This window comes from Bufo gargarizans, chromosome 1 (assembly GCF_014858855.1).
Source record: "Bufo gargarizans isolate SCDJY-AF-19 chromosome 1, ASM1485885v1, whole genome shotgun sequence".
Taxonomy (NCBI): domain Eukaryota; kingdom Metazoa; phylum Chordata; class Amphibia; order Anura; family Bufonidae; genus Bufo; species Bufo gargarizans.
The window spans coordinates 433,474,093-433,494,057 of NC_058080.1; the positions used below are offsets into that span (position 1 = coordinate 433,474,093).

General features: G+C 44.0%; 1 protein-coding gene across 5 annotated transcripts in view; it reads left to right on the forward strand.

The window, feature by feature from the left end:
- Nucleotides 1-19,965, forward strand: part of JAK2 (Janus kinase 2) — a 327,031-nt gene that overhangs the window by 119,308 nt on the left and 187,758 nt on the right. For all 5 annotated transcript variants that reach the window (XM_044272134.1, XM_044272099.1, XM_044272108.1 and 2 more), the window contains exon 2: nt 4,594-4,832. In XM_044272134.1, the coding sequence (XP_044128069.1) occupies nt 4,613-4,832 (220 nt within the window). In that variant the 5' untranslated portion in view covers nt 4,594-4,612. The remainder of the gene's footprint in view (nt 1-4,593; nt 4,833-19,965) is intronic.

Below are 19,965 nucleotides of genomic sequence, written 5' to 3' on the forward strand. Positions count from 1 at the left end.
GGTATAGAGCCCCTGTGACGGAACTCTATGCCGGAAAAGAAAAACGCTAGTGTGACAGTACCCTAAGGCCCCTTTCACACGGGCGAGTTTTCCGTGCGGGTGCGATGCGTGCGGTGAACGTATTGCACCCGCACTGAATCCTGACCCATTCATTTCTATAGGGCTGTGCACATGAGCGTTGATTTTCACGCATCACTTATGCGTTGAGTGGAAATCGCAGCATGCTCTATATTCTGCGATTTTCACGCGAAGCAGGCCCCATAGAAGTAAATGGGGTGCGTGAAAATCGCATAGCATCCGCAAGCAAGTGCGGATGCGGTCACGCATGGTTGCTAGGTGACAGTCTATTCACTGTATTATTTTCCCTTATAACATGGTTAAAAAGGGAAAATAATAGCATTCTGAATACAGAATGCATAGTATAATAGTGCTGGAGGGGTTAAAAATAAATAAAAGAAAGTTAACTCACCTTCTCCTCTTGATCGCGTAGTTCCCGGTCTCTTTACTTCTTGAATGATGAGCTGTGGGCTAAAGGACCTGTGGTGACGTCAGATCACATGCTCCATCACCACGGTGATGGACCATGTGATTGGAGCATGTGATCTGACGTCACCAAAGGTCATTTAGCCCACAGCTCATCATTTAATAAGTAAAGAGACCGGGAACTACGCGATCAAGAGGAGAAGGTGAGTTAACTTTTTTTTATTATTTTTTTAACCCCTCCAGCACTATTATACTATGCATTCTGTATTCAGAATGCTATTATTTTCCCTTATAACCATGTTATAAGGGAAAATAATACAATCTTCAGAACATCAATCCCAAGCCCGAACTTCTGTGAAGAAGTTCGGGTTTGGGTACCAAACATGCGCGATTTTTCTCACGTGAGTGCAACTGCCAATCATCAGCAGATGGGTGAGAGAGCAGGAGATTATGAGTAACCGTGACTCGTCTCAAGTAGATTTGACTCTTTTCAAGGCCTGGGCTGCAATGATTATGATGCTGGTTCTCGGCAACCACTCACTTTTAGCTCATAAGTGACACACCGCTGAAATCAGCATTTCTGTCACTATTTTATAATGCCCTAAGTGAGGTCAGAATAAAGTTCATGAAAGGTTCCCTTTAAGGCTTCTTTCGCACAGGAGTTGCGCGTTGTGGCAATGTCAGATCCAGAGAGCCCCATCAGGCTGTTCTCTCTAGGAACAGCCTTCCTAAACTCCTGCCAACAGTTTGAAACTAGCCTAAGGGTACCACCACGTAACTTGAGATGTTCAGTAAATGGGGTCCAATATGCTCCAAAATTTTATTGCAATTTTTTAGAGTATAGATGCATGTATGCTCACAATGTACACAGTTACTTCAAAAATATACACACTTAAGCCTCATGCACATGCCCATATTATGGCTTTTTGTTGTATGGATCTGTGATAGAAGCTAACATAATCTCCTTATTTGTTCTTGTTTCACAACTGCAGACCATGAAAAGTACAATAGAAAAGCAGTGCATTGTTCTTTCAGGCTGCAACCATGTCTTCCCCCTCCCCACCTTCTCCCCCTCTGATGCTAGTGCACATGAGCCAGGAAGTATAGCAGAAGGGGTCTGTGTTTAGGTTGCATAATTTTTGTCTACACAATGAGCATGGTCATTTTGTTGGAAGGAATCTCTTTGTTACTGATAGTACAAAATAGATTTGGCAATAGCACCAGTCATAGTAAGTGCGGCCGCCATTACATCTCTCAGAGCTTTTTAAGACTGCTGAATATAAACGCTGGGTGAGAAGACTGTAGAGCTGCATTGGTGACAACAGATTATATTGCCCTGGTACCCTATGATAGATATGCATTTATGAATTGGTGAATCCACAGTTTTGTAGATGGATTTGCTAGCCAGGGGCCTGGAAAAGCTGAGTAAGAATTCCAGTCACAGATCCTGCATTCTGTGGAATAGCTAGACAGATTTGCCTTTCAGGGTCCCGGAAAAGCTGGGTAACAAATTAATGTAAAATGCTGTGAAATATGTTGGCTCTATATAAGTGAGTAAAATAAAAAAAATATATACATGGACCTGTAATAAGGATTGCTAAATAATGTCTATCTACATAAATCATTCTCCTTACTACTTACTAAATAGTGCCATAGCTAGGCAGGTTTGCCTTTCAGGGTTTTAGGAAAGCTGGGTTACCACCATGTGGAGCTGTAATAAATAGACTGCAGAATACTAAGTCTACCAAGATAAATTCCTGACACAAACCGAGATGACCAGCCTCCACTGACTATATTGGAGTCCATTCAGTTTCCATCTTACATGCACTTTTATCTGGTCATTTTGATGGAACCTGCAATGGAGGCACCGAATGGAGCCTCAAGAGAAGATGTAAACAAGACCTTTAGCAGGTTCTGCTTTTTTTTTTTTTTTTTTACTTTTTTTGTCAGGGTTTAGTGGCCCCTAAGAATGGAGTTTCTAATAGCGTCACCTCTTTACGGGTTGCCACAAAAACGGCAATACCACACTTGTATTTTTGCCACTTTTACAAAATATAGGCATTTTTTAAGGAAAATGGCTTTGTTATTTACTCAAAATAAATTTTTTAGTTCTCACTAGGAGACGTCTCAATACTATAGGGAGATCGCTTTTATAATGCATTGGTATAGCTTGTATATGCATTACAACCTATCACTGTTAAACTCCCAGGTTGTCTGTTAAGGTACACCTGTACACGGTGTGGATTTGTATACAGAAATTCATTATGAAAACTCACTGAAAATTGCGATTAAAACCTGAAAAAATCCACACCATTTTTTGTGGATTTTAACAACCCCAATGTCTGTCTGTGGGGAAACCACAGTACATCAGTCGTCGATCCACACCAACAATTGACATGTTTTAAAAGCAACAACCCAGTGCAGTTTCCGCATGTACAAAATATGCACCACGTACATCAGATATAGCAGATTTCATTCACTTTGCTGGTACTATATTACACTGCAGATTTACTGTCCCTTAGGGTACCTGCACTTGGTGAACGCAGATTTCAGTGTGTTTCTGCATCCAAGCTGCAACAAAAACAATAATTTCTAATTGGTTTTGCCACAGATCTCTCCTTCATTTGAAAAGTGTGAAATCCGCAGCTAAAACCGCAAGCTTAATTGACATGCTGCGGATTTGGAAATTCGCACGGCACACTCAAAAAATCTGCAAAGTGTACATGAGGATTGTCCTTATACACATTGCTGGTACCATATTAAGCTGCGGTTATTCCTCATATGAATCCACACGTACCCTTAGATTGTGCCTGTGGCACAGCATAATAGGCATATAGTCATCGCATGCCCGGGGCTTTTTGTCGGGCCCCCAGCTGCTTTGGCAAAACATCAACACCCTCTGATAACACTTGTTGGGGGAGTTGTTGGGGACAGAAGCATCTCTTTTTGCAGCGTTCACTCACCATATATGGTGTCAAATAGCCAGGATAGGAGTTAATTCCAATACTGGCCATTACTCCTGTAACCGCATGATCCCGGTGACATAGCTGTGCATCTTGGAGGCTTATTGTAAGCTTATCAATAATGTACAGTTACAGCATGAGGGCTAAAAACTAAGTCCAGCTTAAGTTATTTTACTGTGATGGGACATCTATTAATTCAACGGGGGGGGGGGGGGGGGGGGGGGGGGAGAGGAAGAGGAATCTGTAGTCCTGCGCTCCTGTTATCACTTGTGCAAAAATAACTGTCACAACTGAATAGGAAATGTGATCGGCGTTACCTCCGATCCTGGCAATTGCAGCTGGAGCACTGCTCTCAGTCAGCGCAGGACTCCTGTGCCATCATGATTACAGTGACATACCCTATCCATAATGTACATTTAGGTAATGGCGACTTATTGGGTTAAAGATGTGAAGATTTTTACTGTGATAGGACCTCTGTTATTTTGATAGTGACAACCAATGTTCCTGCACTTCCCACTGTATCCTATGCAAAAATTCTACAACTGAATAGGAAATGCTAGTATGTCTGTAAAACATTATTGCCAAATTTCTGAATTGCTAATATGTGGAAAATTGGAAATGCTTACATTCTGGCTGGAAATCAGTGGGTGAGGCAGGGGAAAAGGTAGTTATTCCCAACAATGGGGGGATCCATGTATCAACTGATCACTTTTCTATACAAACAATAAGGGTACGGCTTCACGGCGACGGCCAGGATCCCATGGAATCCAGCAGTGTTGGATTTTTTGCGACTCGAGCGAAGATCCCATTAATTTGTATGGCATCACCGCTATGCTGAATTCCTGGCTGCGACCAGTGTTGCCATGTAGCCGTACCCTAAAGGTGTGTGCTAATAATAAACAATGCAGGAATTGCAGAAAAAAAATGTAGAAAAAGATTGCATGATTTTCCATGCAATTTTTCTGCATTTTTTGAACAGTTGAAACAGCTGTTTGCAAAAGGTCTACTACTATTATATTAGGATGCATTGGCTTCTTCATACAACTGATACAATGGTCCAGGTCTATGTCCTTGCAATAAATAAAAGTACAGTGGATTATTACTATGATAAGATATTCATTCCTGATTTTGTTTCTTTTGCTTCTAGCTAACACTGGAGTGATGTAATGGCTTGCCTCACTATGACTGAAATGAGCATAACCACAGTCCCTGCTGTGAACCCAAGTGCAGATACCCAAGTGAGTTCAAGTGCTCCAAAACCCAGTGAGCCAGGTTTTCACATCTTCCTGTACCATGCATCGGGCACTGGCGATAAGGATTACCTTGCGTTACCTCCAGGAGAGTATGTTGCAGAAGAAATCTGCATCACTGCTGCTAAAGCATGTGGTAAGTTTTATTTTTCTCATTTGTGATCATCTTGCAGTCTTAGAGCCGTATTACACTGTCCGATGTTCGGTCTGTGTGAGTGTCGATGGATAATGGAAGGCATCTGTCGGCTCTCGTTTGCCGCGGCCTGATTACACAGGCCGATCCAAACTGAATTTGGGAGGAATAGTTGTTTCCACAATCGTTCCTCCCTCATTCAGTTCTGTTGATTATCAGCCGCACACCCCTGATTACACAAAGAGATGCTGATGATAATTGGGTATCTTTCATCCTGATAAAAGGTGGTCATCAACCAACAAACAAGCAAGCGTTTACTCGTTTATCTGCTGCTTGATTATATGGACGGATTATTGTGAATTAGCTTTCCTATAAACACTTGTTCCTTATATTTATACATTTACTGCTTACAAGCTGATTTCCTCGTGAGGGAAATTATGTTTCCTCATCTAGTAATGATATTTTAGTCCTCAGTTCTTACAACATGCCTTTTGCACATGTTTTAACATGGATTCAAAAGATTTGAGAATAAATAAGCTGACAAAGGCTAAGTGAATAAATATATTTACTAAATGTGATAAAAGATCTAAACAAGACAAATCACTTACAGAATAGTAAAGGTATATAACAATCAATCACTGGCCTGCAACACAACTGGGGGAACGCGTCGCTATGTCATCGCACATTGCCGAGGCCCCGTGGTGATACAACAGAGAGAGATAGTTACCTCCTAAGGAAGTCCAGTGTACAGTATGCATGTATCACTCAGGAATGCAACCTTCTCAGCGCAATGTTTTTTTTTTTTTTTTTTTGTATATGTTATCTAGAATATCATTATAAAGCGTATAGAAGGTCATATAATAATTAAAGGGGACAGAACCAATCAGTACTTAAGTATGTAAAATACCCTTACAATACAGCACAAAATAGGAATTATTGCAGAAACATGTGAGGCCCATGCTTGAAATCAGCCAATAGTCATTGTTATTACAAAAAAAATGTAATCTACTCAGTGTGACCTGTGGAACAAAGTTCAGAGTGTTTTGTTTTAAGTGAAATATTCTCTGGCTCTGAAAACATGAGACGTCATCCCACTTGTGCTGTGATATTGGAATTTGAAGAGCACTGTTTAGAGATGGCATGTCATTGGTGTGGGAAGAGTTTGGGTAAATGCTGATGTTATTAGGCTGTCTGCAGATAAATCTATTTATAATGGCGAGAATATCACCGTGTTCCAAAACACAGCTCATTGTGTGGGCTGCCTTTATTTCTGTCATTAGATAGTTGGAAAGAATATTTAGACTAAGTGGATCAGAGGCTACTTTCACATCTGCGTTGTTGCCTGATCCGTCATGGATCAGCAAAAACGCTTCCGTCACAATAATACAACCGTCTGCATCTATTATGAACAGATCCGGTTGTATTATCTCTAGAAAAACCATGACAGATCAGTCCCTTAAACCATTGATGGCCTCCATTGACTTACATTGTGAGTTATGATGGATTTGTCTTGCTCTGCATCACAGGACGCACTCGAAAAAGTTGCTGCAGCTCTTTTGTATGCTTCATGGGAACGCAATGGAACGGAATGTATTCTGGTGCGGTCCGTTCCCTTCAGTTCAGTTTTCTCCCCCTTGTCCCCATTCAGGACAAAACGGACGAGTTTCCTCCGCTATTGAGACCCTATGAGGGATCTCAATAGCAGAAAGGGAAACCGCGGATGTGAAAGTAGGCTGACCCGTGCCTCCAAACAGAATTTTGGTACAAGTTTCATTCTGATTAAAGCACAAAGAACAAACCCTAAGCCTCATTCACACGTCCGTGTTCTGTACATGTTCTCCACAGACAGCACACGTCCCTGTTCATAATTTTTTTTAATTTTTTTTACCACAGTCCGTGAATCAGTTTTGTTTTGTTTTTAGCACGGATGCATGCTCTATTTTGTCCATCACGCCCACGATAGTCTATGTGTCCGTGAAAACACGTATGCCATCGGTGTTTCACATATCATAAGGAGGAGATGCTTTGAAAATAATTTTTCAGCTGTTCAGTGTCAGTGAAGCACAGATGACACACCGCAAAAAACGGACACACAGATCCATCACGGACATTGTCACGGAGGCATTACTGACCACCTGTTCATGGATTTGGACACAGACGTGTGAATGGGGCTTAAAAGTGTAAGTTCAACACAGATCAATGACTTTAAGTTTATTAAAGCCTTGATGTTCTTAACCCCTTGACGACTAGCGCCTACATGTATGGAGGATGTTGTGACTTCAAAGGGAATCTGTCACCAGGTTTTAGCATATTAAGCGGTCACCATTGCAATGTACAATAAACTACCTTCTTTCCTGCTGTGGTCTTCTTTTTTAGTTTCATGGTGTCATTTTGATAAAAAAAGCGCTTTTTATGTTATGCAAATGAACCTCCAAGGTGCCCATAGGGGTGTTATTCTTCATCTCTTGAGCCCAGTAACGCCCCCCCCCCCTGCAGTGCCCAGCCCGCCTTCATTTCCAGCCCAAGCACGCCATGAAACGAAAAAAGAAGACCACAGCAGGAAATAAGGTAGTTTATTGTACATGGCAATGGTGACCGCTTAATATGCTAAAACCTGATGACAGATTTCCTTTAAATATGGCACCCCCATGTAAGCGCAGATGTTTAGACTTTTCAGATTAAATGAAACTATGGGCATCAGTGATTAAAATGCAGGAGCCGTGCACTCCAGCTCCAGTAACAGATTCCCCTGGCTGAGACCGGGGAAGCTGCTAGGCTACTTTCACACTCGCGTTTGGTGCGAATCCATCATGGGTCTGCACAGACGGATCCGTTACAATAATACAACTGTCTGCATCCGTTCAGAATGGATCCGTTTGTATTATCTGTAACATAGCCAAGACAGCTACATCTTGAAAACCATTGAAAGTCAATGGAGGACGGATCCATTTTCTATTGTGCCAGATTGCGTCAGTTTGGTTCAGTTTCATCAGACGGACACCAAAACGCTGGAGACTGAATTGATGCATTCTGAGTGGATCCTTTTCCATTCAGAATGCATTAGAATGCAAACTGATCCATTTTGGACCGCTTGTGAGAACCCTGAACGGATCTCGCAAACGGAAAGCCAAAACGCCAGTGTGAAAGTAGCCTTACTTTGTAGTGATAAGCCGAAGCCTGCTGGTATATTCCAATATAGGCCCACAGGTGGCAGCACTGCATTTGAATATGCTGAGTGCTGTGTTCTGTAATGGATATATATCGGCGTAACTGAAAATTATTCAAAATTACCAATTTTTTTTCATCACTTCTCCTCAAAAAAATGTTAATAAAAAGTGATCAAAAAGTTATGAGGGTCAGAATATGGCAATAAAAAAAACCCATTATTTTCAATATTTTTTTTACATTTTTCAGTCTTAAAACACAAAACAAATATATCCATGTGGTATCATTGTAGTCATACTGAAAGGAACAGGACACTTTTACTCCATGGGAAACGTTGTAAAAACAAAACGCATACATCTGTGGCTGAAGGACTTTTTGTTTTCCACTTCCACCCCATTTGGATTTTTTTTTTTCCATCTTCCCACTAAGTTGTATGCTATATAAAATGGAGCCAGTTGAAAGTACAAGCCCTCATATAGCTATGTGAATGGAAATGGAAAATTATAAAACGTATGGCTCCAGGAAGCTCGGGAGTAAAAACGAAAACATGAAAATCAGAGCATTTAGCCACCATCTATATAATTTCATTGCAGCAGAGGGTACACTGCAGAAATGTGTGAGAAGTGGGAAATGGCTGCTGTGGGGTCCTGTTATGAGCTTTGGGTGGGCAGAGAGGGTGAAGAACATCACACTACTTGGACCACTGCTGTGACTGTAAGCTAGGAAGGCACCTGGGATCAGTGTGATTGAGAGGAAACCAACTAAGTATCTTTTCAAATCATGTCTGGCAGCAGCTTATTCCCCACTAGTTTTACATATTTTTACCTACTGGGTTATCAAAGAATTGTGCATGTTGAAAACCAGCCCAATAACTGGTTCTTTCCACACCAAGCGTCAGGAGACTTTTCAGCTGCCCTCATACACAGTAGATGGCCAGTCCTGCTGCCATCACTGGTTGTGGATCACTTTAATGTGTATGAGTGGAGCTCCAGTAGCACCGCAGAAACAGCTTGTAGTATGAAAGGTAGGGAAGCATGAGGATGCTTTCACATATGCCTAATGTAATGGACTTTATTCTACGTGTCAAAACCATGCTCATTTTACTGTGACTTGCTGCAGTTTGTGATGCATTTTTAGGCCCCTCACCTTCTACGTTTGAAACCTCTTTCCGTATGGTATGGCAGCTAATACATTCGTGCCCCCTGCTGTACATTTACAGGAGAGCAATGGCACCAGCTTAGGAGCTGAACTGGCGGTATTAACAGCGGGTGTCAGCTGATAATGGCATCACCATACAGCTGACATTCTTCTGCATCACCCACGGTCAGACAGAACTCTGATTTCAGGGGGTTTAAACTCTAGTCAATAGTGAGCCTGGCATCTAAATGGTTTACAGAGGGAGTTATCTCTGTACCTCTTTCGTACCTCTTTCGAACCCCCACAGAGTTTCTATGGTGGCCATGATAACTGGAGGCCCACCAAGAGCCTCCAGGAGTTGGAATATATGGAATGAATATAGACTATATTAGATCCTTTCAAGTGATTTAAAAAGGTTATTTAAAAGCAAAAAACCCCAAAACATTACTACACATAATTAGTATCATGGTGCCCGTAAAGATTGGAACTCTAAAATTAGCACATTAATTATCCCATGAGGTGAATGCTAGAATTGCTGTTTTGGTTGCCTCAGACTCCCCCAAAATAGTATAAAAAGTGGTCAAAATGTCATATGTATCCCAAAATGGTACTACACGTGGTTAAATATCTGTGATCCACATAAAAATTAAAAAAAAAATTGACAGAATTCCTAAAATATATTAGGGCCGCAATGAATCCCGTTATCAAATAATCGGCCGATTCGTTGCTATGCGGGGCGGGAGTGGGCGGTAAGGGTCCTTAACCAGCAGTAACTTTTCTCAACTTTAAATCAGTGCATCTTTACTAACTTACAATGAAGCTCCGGTAACAGGCAGAGTGGGCGGCGGTGTTACGTCACTTACTCACGTGATTCACCTGCTCCGCCTGCTTCATTCATAAAGTGGGCGGAGCAGGCATGTCACGTGAGTGAGTGATGTTATGCCGCCGCCTGCTCTGCCTGTTACTGGAGCTTCATTGTATTTGTAAGGTAATAAAGATCATAGAGCTGATTTAAAGTTCAAGTAAAAGTTACTGGCAGGTAAGGAATAGTCTGAATACTGATGTAGCCGGTGTATTGGGAGATCTGTGGATGGCACTGTTATGGAGGGGATCTGTGGATGGCACTGTTATGGAGGGGATCTGTGGATGGCACTGTTATGGAGGGGATCTGTGGATGGCACTGTTATGGGGAGGGGGATCTGTGAATGGCACTGTTATGGAGGGGATCTGTGGATGGCACTGTTATGGAGGGGATCTGTGGATGGCACTGTTATGGAGGGGATCTGTGGATGACACTGTTATGGGAGTGGGATCTGTGCACTGCTATGGGGAGGGGGATCTGTATATGGCACTGTTATGGGGGAGATCTGTGGATGACACATATAGCATACGATGCTATATAGTGTCATCCATAGATCTCACCCCCCCCCCCCATAGCAGTGTCATTAACTGATCCCCCTCCCCATAACAGTGCCATCCACAGATCCTCCTCCCCATAACAGTACCATCCACAGATCCCCCTCCCCATAACAGTACCATCCACAGATCCCCCTCCCCATAACAGTACCACTGCCATCCACAGATCCCCCTCCCCATAACAGTACCATCCACAGATCCCCCTCCCCATAACAGTACCATCCACAGATCCCCCTCCCCATAACAGTGCCATCTAGGGGTGGGCGATATGGTCTAAAATCTATATTGCAATATAATTTGAAGCATGTGCGATTATTTTCTTCTGTATGTATACAAAAAATACAAAATAATAAACTGCATGAAATTTTTATATGTGTATTGTGTAACACATCTTTTTCTAAACAATTTAAAGATGAAGTGTTAGTAAAACACAAAAATGTCTTGAAAATAAAGTGCAAAATGTAAAATAGTAAACATTACATTTCTTCCTCCTGTCCTGATTACTTAGGCTCCCTTCCATTCACATCACAGTTTCTCCTTCCAGTTCTCTGGCTCGTTTGAGGAGCAGGAGAACGGAAAGGAGAAACGGTGATGTGTGAAATGAACGAGCCCTTACTTATATTGCACAAAAATAAAAAGCTGCACATATTTGAACAAAAAAGCCTTTAAGTTCAACAGGTTTCTTAACTGTAAACGGTTAAAGGGAACCTGACCTGTCATCAACTTTATGCTGCCCATACTAACGGCAGCATAAAAGAGAGACAGGTGAGTTGATTTCATCAGTCTGTGTAGTTTAAATGTAAGTGGTTGCCTAGAACCAACATCACAATTATTGCAGACTGGGCCTGGAAAAGAGTCCCGGCCACCTGAGAAGAGTCCTGGTTATTCATGAAGTCCTGCTCTCCTGCCCACCTGCTGATGACTGACAGTCTTCTACCTAGTTTTCTCCCTTTCTCTCTAGGAGAGAACTGCCAATCATCAGCAGATGGGTGAGAGAGCAGGAGATTATGAGTAACCAGGACTCTTCTCAGGTAGATGTGACTCTTTTCAAGGCCTGGGCTGCAATGGTTATGAGGCTGGTTCTCAGCAACCACTTACTTTTAGTTAATGAGTGACACACTGCTGAGATCAGAATATTTGTCACTATTATGATGCCGTCAGTGAGGTCAGCATAAAGGTGATGACACTGTGGTTCCCTTTAAATATACAACAAATTGCAAACTTGCAAAGAAATATGTAGTGCGACTAAAGTTGAACATCAGTGTTTATGCTGCTTGCGTGCTGTCATTACATTTAATATCTCCTTATTGGTCCAGTCCAGAGGACCTGAGCGTTACTTTCACAAAATCGCACCCTCACTGAATAGATTTATTAAAATTCTACTTTATTGACATTTGATTGACATATCCTTTAAAATCACTTAGTGTTAGACAAGGAACTCAAAAATGTGATAATTACTCAGGGAGGTCACGTCCCTTCCCTCTAACCTGAACTCCCTGAGTAATTTTAATCACATTTTTGAGTTCCTTGTCTAGCAGCAGTAAGTTAGTTAGTTATTTTAAAGGATATATCAATAAAGTAGAATTTTAATAAAACTATTCAGTGAGGGTGCAAAAGTAAAGCTCAGGTCCTCTGGAATCGCCAATAAGCAGATAATAAATACAGGAGTATAGCGTTGCACGCCTCCTGAGGGGTCCTGTCATTACATTTAATGCACATCAGCCAAGGTTTTTCGCCAGGAACACAAGTTTGTCCACAGTCTCGGGCTTCAGTTCAGATCGGTGGCATGTTACTATATTGCCACTGGTGCTGAATGCCCTTTCTGAGGGGGCACTTGTGGCAGGAATGCAAAGATATTTCTTGGCTAGGCTTGCCACCCTGGGAAAATTAGCCTGGTGCAGCCTCCACCACTCCAGTGGGTCAGCTTCTCCTTCTACATCCAGTACCTGCAGGTAACTCTTAAGCTCAATTTAAATCGCTTCTCTGTTAGTGAGGGCAGCTGGGCTAGGCTGAGCCTGAGCGGATGCCTTTTTGAAAAAGCTGCCCAGACTTTGTTTACTCCTCTTGGGTTCTCTCTGGGCTTCTCCAGCAGCTCCTGTGCTTGTGTGTGATGGTGATGATGACTCTGTGGCAGACACAGCTTGCGTCTCTAGCAGTGCCTGAATTACTGCTGCTGCTTTTGTGAAGATGAAGTCTCTTCGGTCATCTGCTATATATGATGATCTGAAGCGTGGGTCGACCAAGGAGGCCATATCCAGGAGGTCATCAGTTTCAGCAGTCTGAGTACTTCTCATTTAAATACTTGAGGATGGCTCTCTTCATGTCCTTCGTCAGTTCTGTGTCAATGTCATCATCAGCTAGAGGAAGAACTGTGGTGTTTAGAAGGTGGAGCACAGGTTTGACATACGACACACTCACATACTCTTCTCCAGACAGAGCATCTGTGAACTCCAACAGGGGACTGAGGGTCTTGTTCATAGATTCTAACACATCAATGTCCTGCCAAGTTGGTACCAGGAGCCTGGTTTTCCGGTCTGCTTTCAGGACCTGTGCTATGGCCTTCTCTTTTTCAAGCACCCGCTGAATCATCTGCTGTCGAGACTCCCATCTTGTTGGTGTTTCAGTGATGAGACGGTGAGGAGGCAGTTTTAGCTCAGCCTGGGCATTAGCCATTTGTCTCTTCCTTTTCCAAGTGTATGAAAAGGCACTCACTATTTTCTTGCATTTGCCAATGGTATGTTCAACACGGGCATCTTTCACACTTCTCTCTAAGGACAAAATTGGAAGATATTATTAGCACAGTCAAGTCAACAACCCCTGCATTATGTTGAACTAGTCTAGGACTAAAAGAAACGCTTTACCTACCGATTGCGAGGTGGAGCCTGTGGCCTAAGCACTGCAGTCTTGTCCAGCCGTTCATTTCCACTGCTTTCACAATATTTGCACCATTGTCGGTGGTTATGCAGACTTATAACTCTTCTTTAAGTCCCCATGACTCGAGCGCTTCCTTCAATTCCTGAGATATCAGTTCACCCTTATGATCCTCTGGAAAATAAGATGTCTGTAGGCATCTGCTGCACAACTTCTACTCATCATTGATGAAGTGGATTGTTAGACTAATGTAAGGCTCCATTGTGCGACTTGACCACAAGTCTGTAGTAGTTGCATAGTGTTTTATGCTCCGGAGTTCGTTCTTCACTTGCTCACGGACTTTGTCATACAGTTTGGGCACTTCTGTTTGGCTAAAGTATTTGCGGCTAGGTACCTCATAACGTGGCTCAAGTGTCTTAATCATATTCTGAAAGCCGCTTTTATACTTACACAGGTATAGGGTAATGACATTTGTAATTTCAATCCACTGCCGATTTATTTTTTATTTTTTTGTCATACGGAGTGCCTTTAGAAAATGCTTTTAAAATATCAGTCTGCTAGTGGGCAGGGGCAGGACCACCTTTTTTCTTTCCACTTGACTGACTGGCCGTTTGTGGAGGAGGGCGCAGTTTTTGGCTATCTTCGTATTCCAAAACGTGCTTCGTTTTGAGGTGATAAAACAAATTTGTTGTATTCCCTCTCTTCGCTACTATTCTCTCCCGGCATAGTTTGCAGATTATATTGTTCTGCTCAACATCAGACTCCTTAAACCCAAACCAGGTCCATATGACCGACAATGCATCGGTCTTCTTTACGAGCACCTCCTCCTCTTCCGCCCCACGTGTAACAGGTGTAAGCTCCTCCATGCTTGCGAGTTGCACAGCTTGATGACATCTAGGGCTGCAGGAAACAATTATTTTAGCAATCGAGTACTCTAAGACAAAACCTTCTTATACTATTACTAACGTTAACTTTTGCTATTTGCTTTCTAAAAACAATATTTTTATTGTGGACCGTGGACGGTTTATAAATAACTTTGCCATTATCTGCCTGTCATATGTCCCCCAGCACAGAAGAGCCAGTGCCATCAGCCCCATGTGGCATTTGCCATCTGCCTGTGCCTGCCATATGTCCCCAGTGCCTGCCTGTGTCTGCCATATGAGCCAGTGCCACGATCAGCCCCCATGTGACAGCCATATATTCCCCAGTGCCTGCCTGTGCCTGCCATATAAGCCAGTGCCACGATCAGCCCCCATGTGGCAGCCATATATTCCTCAGTGCCTGCCTGTGCCTGCCATATGAGCCAGTGCCACGATCAGCCCCCATGTGGCAGCCATATATTCCCCAGTGCCTGCCTGATGAGAGTGCGGCGTGCCATCAGCCCCCATATGGCAGCCATATGTCCCCTGTGCCTGCCATATGAGCCAGTCAGTGCCATCAGCAGCCCCCATTTGCCCCCCCAGAATCGCTATACAGTTACTTACCTATCCTGCAGGCCAGGGTGCTCGGCGAGTCGGCAGTCCTCACTCCGCAGGTGTTGCGTCTTCTTCCCAGCATGCATTGCAGGACCTGACGTAACACGCTGGCTGACGCTGTGTGCACGCCAGGCCCTGGCAACTACAGTACAGCACTGTGCGGAGTCGGGAGCCGGAGCTACGGCGGTGAGCAGAGAAGAAGGTTCGGGTTCGTATACCGCTCCTGGTCATATCGCGGTGCGGCGATATATGCTATATGGACAAAATCTGTATCGTTGCACAGATTCATATCGTCCATATCGCATATATCGCCCACCCCTAGTGCCATCCACAGATCCCCCCCATAATAGTGTCATCCACAGTTCCCCATAAGTGTCATACACAGATCCCCCATAACTTGTCTTTTTTACATTGTAATGCAACATTTTAATAATTATGTAACTCCTAAATTTGTTTTACTATGGCCTTTGAACATAATTTTTCACGTAAAATCATATAATTTTGTCATTTTGGTGTGTAACAGGTGTAAGCTCCTCCATGCTTGCGAGTTGCACAATTGAAATTATCGACAACTAATTGATTATTCAAATAATCGTTAGCTGCAGCCCTAATAAATAAATATTAGGGGTGCACCGAAATGAAAATTCTGGTCCGAAACCGAAAATTCAGGATACCCCTTGACCGAGACCGAAACCGAAACTGCCTTTTTGCCCAAATACTTTTAAAATACTTTTTTTTAAATTATTTTATTAATAATTCTTTTTCATGAATTTAATAAATCATATTACCCACCCACCCCATAACAGTGCCATCCACAGACCCCCACCCACCCCATAACAGTGCCATCCACAGACCCCCCCACCTCATAACAGTGCCATCCACAGACCCCCCCACCCCATAACAGTGCCATCCACAGACCCCCACCCACCCCATAACAGTGCCATCCACAGACCCCCACCCACCCCATAACACAGTGCCATCCACAGAACCTCCCCCCCCCCCCCCATTGCCGCTCCAGTACAGACTAGTTATTATAAAATGTGTACAATTAATAGAAAATAGCGGGGAGGAGCTGGGGGCCGGTGCGTTCACTGTTCTCCGGCCCCCAGCTCCAGTAGTTATAAAATGTTGTACAATTAATAAGGATTCTATTCATGAGGCCCCCTCTGCAGTAGAACATTCAATATAGCCACATCCTACTCACAGGGCTGTTATCTTAATGCTGGCCGGCCGGGCAGACGAGCGGCAGCGTCACAACTGACGTCATGTGCCCGGCCTACTTTCTGAATGAAGGAGGCGGCGCAGGCATGTGACGTCAGTCGTGACGCTGCCGCTCGTCTGCCCGGCCGGCCAGCATTAAGATAACAGCCCTGTGAGTAGGATGTGGCTATATTGAATGTTCTACTGCAGAGGGGGCCTCATGAATAGAATCCTTATTAATTGTACACATTTTATAACTACTGGAGCTGGGGGCCGGAGCACAGTGAACGCACCGGCCCCCAGCTCCTCCTCCCAGTCCCTCCCCGCTATTTTCGGCCGATATGTACAAATATCGGCAGAAATGGATTAGGTGCATTTTCGGCCGCCGAAATTTCGGTGCACCCCTAATAAATAGATATATATTCATTTATGTATGGAAACTACAACACATAACAAATAATATAATATAAAATGCTATGGCTTCTAGATTATTGCAACACAATATACAGATTATTACAAATTTAATGTATGGAGCAAAAGTAATCAAAACTATATACATGTGGTATCTTGGCAGTTGTATAAACCTGCAGAATACATTTATCTCACACTAGTTATATACCCTGCACAGTGAACACTATAAAAATTTAAGTTATGTGATAAGTCATCAGTATCAAAATCTCGGAAATCCCCTATAAAAATATCTTCAACAAAATCTATTTTCCAAAATCCAAATGGCAATCTTTCCCTTCTGAACCCTGATGTGTCTCCAAATAACTGTGTATGTCCTTATATGGGGTTTGCGGTACTTGGGAGAAATTGCATAACAGCTAGTGATGTGCTTATTTTTTTGACTAACCCAATGTGATAATTGAAAACTTAAGACTAAAACAATGTACATTTGGAGAAAAAAAATATGTATGGGGTCATTTATCAAACTGGTGTAAAGTAGAACTGGCTTAGTTGCCCCATAGCATCCAGTCATATTACACCTTTCAAAAGGATTTGTCAAAAATGAAAGGTGGAATCTGATTGGTTGCTATAGGCAACTAAACCAGTTCTACTTTACACCAGTTTGATAAATGACCCCATACATTTTTAATTTTCACAGCTCAATTCTAATGGATTCTATGAGACACCTGTTGGGACAAAAAGCTTACTACATCCGTAGATGAATTCCTTGAGTGTTGAATGTTTAGGCACCTCAAGGCCTCTGCAAACCTGAAATGGTGCCCGAAAAACATGCAAAACAATATAGGGTCCAAAATCCACAAGGTGGACCTTTTTTTCTGAGGCTGGTATTTCGGTCAAGGACACTAGGACTGCGTCTGGGATATTTCTAAGGCTACTTTCACACTAGCGTTCGTCGGTCCGCTCGTGAGCTCCGTTTGAAGGGGCTCACGAGCGGACCCGAACGCTTCCGTCCAGCCCTGATGCAGTCTGAATAAATGCGGATCCGCTCAGACTACATCAGTCTGGCGGCGTTCAGCCTCCGCTCCGCTCGCCTCCGCACGGACAGGCGGACAGCTGAACGCTGCTTGCAGCGTTCGGGTGTCCGCCTGGCCGTGCGGAGGCGTACGGATCCGTCCAGACTTACAATGTAAGTCAATGGGGACGGATCCGTTTGAAGATGCCACAATATGGCTCAATCTTCAAGCGGATCCGTCCCCCATTGACTTTACATTGAAAGTCTGGACGGATCCGTCCGAGGCTATTTTCACACTTAGCTTTTATATGCTAATATAATGCAGACGGATCCGTTCTGAACGGAGCCTCCGTCTGCATTATTATGATCGGATCCGTTCAGAACGGATCCGATCGAACGCTAGTGTGAAAGTAGCCTAAGGCCTCATGCACACGACAGTTTTTTTTCACGGCCCGCAAAAACGGGGTCCGTGGGTCCGTGATCCGTGACCGTTTTTTCGTCCGTGGGTCTTCCTTGATTTTTGGAGGATCCACGGACATGAAAAAAAAGTCGTTTTGGCGTCCGCCTGGCCGTGCGGAGCCAAACGGATCCGTCCTGAATTACAATGCAAGTCAATGGGGACGGATCCGTTTGATGTTGACACAATATGGTGCCATTTCAAACGGATCCGTCCCCATTGACTTTCAATGTAAAGTCTGGAGTTCTTTTATACCATCGGATTGGAGTTTTCTCCAATCCGATGGTATATTTTAACTTGAAGCGTCCCCATCACCATGGGAACGCCTCTATGTTAGAATATACTGTCGGATATGAGCTACTTCGTGAACCTCAGATCCGACAGTATATTCTAACACAGAGGCGTTCCCATGGTGATGGGGACGCTTCAGGTTAGAATACACTACAAACTTTGTACAAGACTGCCCCCTGCTGCCTGGCAGCACCCGATCTCTTACTGGGGGATATGATAGCACAATTAACCCCTTTAGGTGCGGCACCTAAAGGGGTTAATTGTACTATCATATTCCCCTGTAGGAGATCAGGGCTGCCAGGCAGCAGGGGGCAGACCCCCCCCCTCCCCAGTTTGAATATCGTTGGTGGCACAGTGTGCCAACCACCATCGGCCCCCCTCCCTCCCTCTATTGTATTAAATCGTTGGTGGCACAGTGTGCCAACCACCATCGCCCCCCCCCCCCCCCTCCCTCTATAGCAGTAACATTGGTGGCAGTGTGCGGTCTCAACAGTAGAAGATTCATACTTACCGGCTTGCTGCTGCGATGTCTGTGTCCGGCCGGGAGCTCCTCCTACTGGTAAGTGAAAGGTCTGTGCGGCGCATTGCTAAAGAACTGTCACTTACCAGTAGGAGGAGCTCCCGGCCGTTCACAGACATCGCAGCAGCAAGCAGGTAAGTATGAATCTTCTACTGTTGAGACCGCACACTGCCACCAATGTTACTGCTATAGAGGGAGGGGGGGCGATGGTGGTTGGCACACTGTGCCACCAACGATTTAATACAATAGAGGGAGGGAGGGGGGCCGATGGTGGTTGGCACACTGTGCCACCAACGATTTAATACAATAGAGGGAGGGAGGGGGGCCGATGGTGGTTGGCACACTGTGCCACCAACGATTTAATACAATAGAGGGAGGGAGGGGGGCCGATGGTGGTTGGCACACTGTGCCACCAACGATTTAATACAATAGAGGGAGGGAGGGGGGCCGATGGTGGTTGGCACACTGTGCCACCAACGATTTAATACAATAGAGGGAGGGAGGGGGGGGGGGGGCGATGGTGGTTGGCACACTGTGCCACCAACGATATTCAAACTGGGGAGGGGGGGGGGGTCTGCCCCCTGCTGCCTGGCAGCCCTGATCTCTTACAGGGGAATATGAAGGGGTTAATTGTGCTATCATATCCCCCTGTAAGAGATCGGGTGCTGCCAGGCAGCAGGGGGCAGTCTTGTACAAAGTTTGCAGTGTATTCTAACTAGAAGCGTCCCCATCACCATGGGAACGCTTCTGTGTTAGAATATACTGTCGGAAATGAGTTTTCACGAAGTGAAAACTTAGATCAGAAAAAGCTTTTATGCAGACGGATTTTCGGATCCGTCTGTATGAAAGCAACCTACGGTCACGGATCACGGACACGGATGCCAATCTTGTGTGCATCCGTGTTCTTTCACGGACCCATTGACTTGAATGGGTCCGTGAACCGTTGTCCGTCAAAAAAATAGGACAGGTCATATTTTTTTGACGGACAGGATACACGGATCACGACCTCGGCTGCAAAACGGTGCATTTTCCGATTTTTCCACGGACCCATTGAAAGTCAATGGGTCCGCGAAAAAAAACGGAAAACGGCACAACGGCCACGGATGCACACAACGGTCGTGTGCATGAGGCCTAAAACTGTAGAATCAGGGTAATATATTTTGAGTCTTATTTCTCTGCTA